The 6,550-nt window shown below is 43.7% G+C and overlaps 1 protein-coding gene across 1 annotated transcript in view; it reads right to left on the bottom strand.

Moving 5' to 3' along the window:
• The window catches only part of FIGN (fidgetin, microtubule severing factor), a 97,435-nt gene extending 91,727 nt beyond the window's left edge, over nt 1-5,708 (bottom strand). Inside the window, exon 1 of the mRNA XM_075711257.1 lies at nt 5,514-5,708. Within this exon, the coding sequence (XP_075567372.1) occupies nt 5,514-5,708 (195 nt within the window). The remainder of the gene's footprint in view (nt 1-5,513) is intronic.
• Between the last annotated feature and the right edge of the window lie 842 nt (nt 5,709-6,550).

The raw sequence follows: 6,550 nt of genomic DNA on the forward strand, positions 1-6,550 counted from the left end.
AAGAAAAAAAGAAAAACCCACCAAAAAAAAAAAAAAAAAAAGCCACAGTGGGCCAGATTCTGGAAGCTGTAAAATACTGTAGCTCTTTAAAGCTAAACTATTTTATACCAGCTAAGGATTGGGCCCAATACACACAATTCCACTTCAAAGTTGATTTTTTTTCCAGATGCATAGTGCTTTGCTTCTCATCTACTCTGTTAATAACACATGAGAATTTCTAATTAGTTTATCCCAAATTCTTTTTATAGTTATTTTTATGCCTTTTCTTATCAATGACTCAGGAGGAGAAAAAAGTGCTGATTGATCAATTAATCAAGCTTTATTGACATACAATATCCCTCAATACTTCAGAAATGTCTGCAGAACAATTTCCTCCAATCATAAGATCAATGAATCAATGTAAAACCCCAGTAATTAAATTTATCAACTCGGTATCAATACATCTGGCACTCTATGAAAGTATTATGTGAAGTTTGTTCTCTTAAGGGATATATTGATTGAGGGCAAAGAGCCAAATATTTCTATTATTAGATCTGGGAATGCTAGATCAAAACTCAGTCTGTTATAAACAACATACAAATGTTTCATATACACAGATCTCATGCTGATTCTCTACCATTAAACCCACTCCTAACAAGCAGATAAGCCTATTAATTGATGATTAAGACTACAGGAAGATCAGTCATTATATTCAATGCTTCCTGTATGCATTCATTGAAAAAATGTATTGACAGGAACCGTACAGAATAATTTTTAAAATATAATTCCTAGAGGAAAAAGGAGGAGACCATCTAAACAAAAGCAGATTTCAAACCTTGTTCATGCAACATAAAATACCCTTAATTAATTAATTAAATTTTGAACCTACAGCTTTGCAGTCTGAAAGAGATTATCACATCTCTCTCCACTGTATGTAGTAGTTATTAATTGAAAGGTGAACAATAAAGCCTCAAGATGACAAAACTGATGAGAGCCGTATTAAAAACCAAAACCAAGGAAACAAAAACACCATCCAAGTGTTATACAGTTTAATTTTTAAAGCACTAGTATACAAACAAACTATTCTGAAATATATTTTTAGGTTTTTACTACATATGTGTAAGCAAGTAGGGACAAAAGTTCATGAAGTGCCATTTTAACAATTGTAAGAAAAAGAGGAGTAGTTTTTTAGATCAAGAAAAACAAAACAGAAGAATTTTTGGCTCTACTTAAACACAAAAACTCTTAAGGAACAGCTAATGACATAAGACTGCAATTTTTTTCCCACAGACTGTACGATGAAGGTATCAATCACAATACAATCTTCCTATTTCTAAAATACTGATAGAATAAAAGAAGCAAACATCCCTGTGCCTTCACAGATGTTGCAATAAATAAAACCAATTTGACTGAGTACTGAAGGTATCTTATGATGAAGCCGGGGAAATAACAACAAAACCCCCAAACCCACCAGATTCATGCAGGAGTCACATCCTGTTACAAACATCAAACAACAATGAGCCTTTATTACCATGCTATGATTCCTTCATTTCAAACATGATTAATTAGCAAGTATAACACTCACCAAAACTCCCACCACGCTGCTGTTTGCTGCCTATTTGCAAATGGGTCTCTATCAAGTATCCATAAGCAGTATTAGTCTCATTTATGACACTGAAGAAAAGAAGGCAAAGCACCCTGCTTTAAGGAAGATTTTGCTCATACCTTGGCCAAAAAGAAATGAAAACAAAAACCCAACAACAAACAAACACCAAAACCTTCTTTCATCGAAGGTATTCCTTGCTAAGCCAAACACAAACTTCATGCAAAATGAAAAACTTTTCTAAAAAGTTGCTAAACAGTTCAAATGGTTGAAAATAAGCAGAGATAAAAGATCAGTTTAGACTTTGTTTTGGTCTTTTTTTTTCCTTGAAACCTGAAGTTTATATTCAATTTGAAATACATTGCTTCTGTTGAGAATGAAAGTGTGGTTCGTATGTCAAAAATGGAAACAAAAAGAGGATGAGAAGGGGAAGACACATTTAACAGGACTCTTAACGTGTTTTAAGCTGTGCAAACAGATATCTTTAAATGTACCTTACTTGCAATAAACATTACTTTGGCAGTAAAAGAAACTTTGCTTCGTGGGGAGGAGAGGTGGAAACTGAGATTACAAATACAGAGGAAGAAACAAGACTGAGATGAGAGCAAAAAAAACCCTGAAAATGCCTTCTCAAGCTGAACTCTATAAATACCACCACAAAAACAACGGGAAAAGGTTCAATTTGGAAGCAACAGATGTATTCCCAAGCAAGAAAACATCCCCAATGAAATAATGCACAGGCATACAGAGAGGATCTTTAAAAGTAGGAAAAGAGGTGCCTGTATGGCAAAGCTAAAGTTTCAACATGAAAATAAAAATTAGGCAGAAGATCCGATACCTCCTTGGTTTACCAGCTCTGTATCACAGATACTTGGTGATTTTGTCACGCCCAAGAGCAGAGTCATTTTTAAGTGCAAATCGGTCCTACTCTCTCCAGCTTTTTCAATTTTATAAATTTGGGATCAAAAACATCAAAGCAGCTTCCACTTCGGACCTAACTTTTAGAGGATCAATGTGACAAGTCACTGCTTGATAGATGTTTCTCTTGATAAACGACTTGTTCAAAAGAGACATTGTAGCTTTCATTTCCTGACCACAACACACTTTTAATTTGCAACAGCAGAGCTGCTCGAGTGTGACTAGTTCCCACTTTCCAGCCTTTCAGGATTGTGGCACTGTCAGGCCACATACGTGGGCAAAACAAAAACTCAGAAAGAGGTGCATCCGCAGCAAGAATTGTAGTGAAACTTTTCCGCAAACAGGAACCTGATTACGTTTGATTTCTCCTAACAGTAGCTTTCTAACCCCCCCTCCCAACCACCTCCAACCCCTAACATTTTAGGGAAGGGGGAGGAAGAGAAGAAAAATCATCTTTGGAAATATATGCTTAAGTGCCATAGAATATATATAGCTGTCTAATAGTATCATGTTTATAATACATATATATATTACTGCTACTATAATTATTATTATTATCTGGGAATCGCATTTAACAGTCCAAACCGTCCACACCATCCAATTTCAGCTCTCAGCATACTGTCCGATTCCCGATTTAAAATTTATAAATGTAATATCCTCCTCATCACAAGCAGCAGTCCAATCTGCTCTGAATATATATTACAGCTTTAACATCACAGAGGGAAATCTCCCATCTGGCAATCACATTCGCTCCAACAGCTCTAGGAAAAAAAAAAAAAAAAAAAAAGAAAAAAAAATGTTCCGCTCTCGCTCGCTCGCTCTCCTCCTTAAAACATTTCTCAGGGCAAATTATGTGCATCTAAAATAAACAGTCGCCTTATTGATCGCTTCAAAGTCAACAAGTTCTAAATGCAAAATGCAATCAGATCTTTCCCATCGTATAGCACCCGGGATACGTTTAGCAATATAGTCACCTACAGCACCAAACCAGGAGCGTACATTGTGCAACTGCTCTCTCAATTTCTTTCTTGCATTCAGATATGTTATTACGAGAGATCATCAGCCACACACGCCAGACCTCCCCCTTATCCCAAACACACACACACACACACGCACGCACACGCACACGCGCACACGCGCTCTCTCTCCTAGGGTCTCTCTCCATCCTTATTTGTTGCTACCACACGCAATTAAAAGTGAACGCACTCCCTTTTTGGTTGCACAAAACAGACTAATAGTCGCTTCTGTTGTTAGTTCCTTAGCCTTACTTGCATACCTAGAGGTGCATCTGCTGCACCACAAGGAGATCTGTTGAAATTCCCCGTGCTCCATTTTATCTGACTTTTTTGGAGGAGGGGGCAGCGTGGGGGGCTGGAGAGTAACCGTTAAAATGAAGCCAGTTTCAGCACCTGATTATTTCATTCTGTCACACATTGAGAACAGAGCAGTGGGAACCAGACACTTGTAAACTGAGCATAAAAGACCACTTATCAAATAGCATTAAATATTCGGCCACAACAGTAGTTTTGTTTTGTTTACATGCAAAACATTCCCCCACCCCACGTCAGTTAAAACCTCTAGCAGATGATTACGCTGAAAGTAAGAGAGGGAAAAGCAGCTGGAGTTCAAATAAATACTCAAAAAATATTAGTTTGCAAAAGGAAAAGATGAATTTTAGGCACGTATGTACAAGTACGTAGACGTATAAGCGTATATATTCCTTGCTACGCATTTTCCCCTTCTCCAGTCACCGAGTTTCACTAATTTACATACCACTGGAGTTCAGTGGTGTATATAGTGCACTGCTAGTAACATGCAACTTTAGGTTTTACAACTGCGATCAATACAATGGACAAAACTAATGCTATAATCGAAGCAGAAATGATAAACAAATGATAGCAAGAGAAAAAAAAATGCTCATATATACACAAGTGAAAATATACTGTTAAACATTAGGTATTTATTACAAAATATTTGCATGCAGAGTCCTCGGCGCATTATCATGCTATTTAAATTGGTCTTTGCTATTTAGATGCAAAGGAAGTAGATCCCAAAACGGACATACCATAAACACTGGTGCTACTGATCATTTCTTGCTGGCAGCACAAAAAGCTGAATTGGATTTTTCACAAGCAGGAATTCCAAAGGTTGCTTTTCATTAAAGCCACTTTTCCTCTCAGCTATCAAATGTCACTGCCTTGAAACGTGGGCCCTTTCGTCAGGTATTCATTTAACCTACATGCATATAATTAAGTGGGAAAGCAACATCAACAAAAAGGGGATCTCAGATCACAAGAGAAGAAAGAAAGGGGGGAAAAAAAAGCACATGACCAGGAATGCAAGTCCATGTCAATTTCACTCACTCCCATTGAAACTAACAAGAGCTCCAGGGAGGATAGTAATAGGATCAGTGGATTGTATATACCATTAAATTATACATCTTTCTCTCCCTTCCGAGCCAACAATACGCCCACCACGCTGTACCCCCTCCAAGATGATGTGCTTACATTTTACTGCAACAGCTCCTCTGACATACGCGTGCCCCCCCGGCCAAGACACAGCAATTTAAAGCTAACTTTTGTTTTGCGAGATTCTTATTTGCACTTATTTGCTCAGAAGTTAGTTGCCTCAAAGTCCAGCCCCGCGTTACCTGCAGTTTATTATTTTCAACGCAACTTAAAAATAAATCCAATTAGGAGGAGGAGGAGGTGGGGAGGGAGCTTGCAATCGCGAACTCTTAATCTGCCTACTATTGTTGGCAATGATCAAGGAGGAAAAACCATGCACTGCGATTGTATATCTGTACTTTCCAGACTACGATTAGGAAAGCAGACCGGAGCGTTCAGTATCAGAAAACGACTGCGAATTAGGCAAAATATTTAGGGCACGAGCGGGCGATTAAAAAAAGAAAGACGCGGCTGTCTCGGAAAGCTTTAAGATTAAATAAAATTTAAAACGATGGTAGGAAGACTAGGGGGGGGGGAAGAAAAAAAAAAAAAAAAGATCCTCTTACCTGGAGATTTGGTACAAGAACCCGATAGGTTAGAGTAGCATCGATCCGATGTGTTTGCTGATGAATGGGGGCTCGGGTTAAGTGAAGGTGCCTATGATTTGAAATCATTCCAAGTTTTTGAAGGGAAGACTGACTGCAGCCTCTGCCATGTTGGAATTTCAAACCCAAAACAGCTGCTTTGCAAGGAGCCAGCATGCCAGCAGCTGGACGCCTGCGCAGAGCGCCGCCGAGCCAAATTCAAATCACTTTCACGCGAAGAGCCAAAGATCAGTTTTCAAAGGGGGAGCGGCGCGGGGGGCGGGGGCGCTCCGCGGCCCTGCGCGCCGGGGCCGCCGCTTCCCGCGGGGGGCTGCGCCGCGGCCCCGCTCCCGCTCCCCGGGGCGGCGGGACGGGGGCAGCGGGCTCCCTCCGCGGCGGCGGCGGCGGCGGCGGGGCTCCCCCCGGGCGGCAGCGGCGGCGCTCCGCGGCGCGGGGGCGGGCCGGGGCCTAGCGGCGGCCCGCGGCCGCGGGGCAGGCGGGCAGGGAGCCGGCGGCGGAGGTTCCCCCGGCCGCGGCCGCCCCCGCTCGCCGCGGCCGCCCCGCGCCTCCCCGCCTGGGGCCCCGGGGGTTGGGGGGGGGGGGGGTGTCCCGGCTCGGCCGGCGGCGGCCTGCGCGCCTGCCCTCGCCGGCCGGCTCCTGCGCCGCGTCCCCGGGCGGCCGGTGTCGGGGCCGAGTGGCCGCCTCCCGCCTGAGGAAAATGGCCGGGGCGGGAGCGCCCCGGGCGCCGGCGGGCTCGCCCCGGCCCGGGCGGCGGCCAGCGCCGCGCAGTCGTGCCCCGTCGCCGCGCTGCTCCCGGGGAGCCCCAGCAGCCGCCCGCCGGAGCCCGGCTGCTAGCAGCCGCGCCGAGGCATTCCCGGTAGCCGGCAATGGCTGAGGGGCCCCGGCAGCCACACCTCCCTCTGCCCGCACTTCCCCAGCCCCGGCTCGGCGGGGGATGGCAGGGAGCCAGCTACCCCGGCCCACAGCTGCCGGGGACTCCCCTTGCATAAGAGGGATTC

The sequence above is a fragment of the Pelecanus crispus genome, chromosome 5 (genome assembly GCF_030463565.1).
Source record: "Pelecanus crispus isolate bPelCri1 chromosome 5, bPelCri1.pri, whole genome shotgun sequence".
In the NCBI taxonomy this organism is placed as follows: Eukaryota; Metazoa; Chordata; class Aves; order Pelecaniformes; family Pelecanidae; genus Pelecanus; species Pelecanus crispus.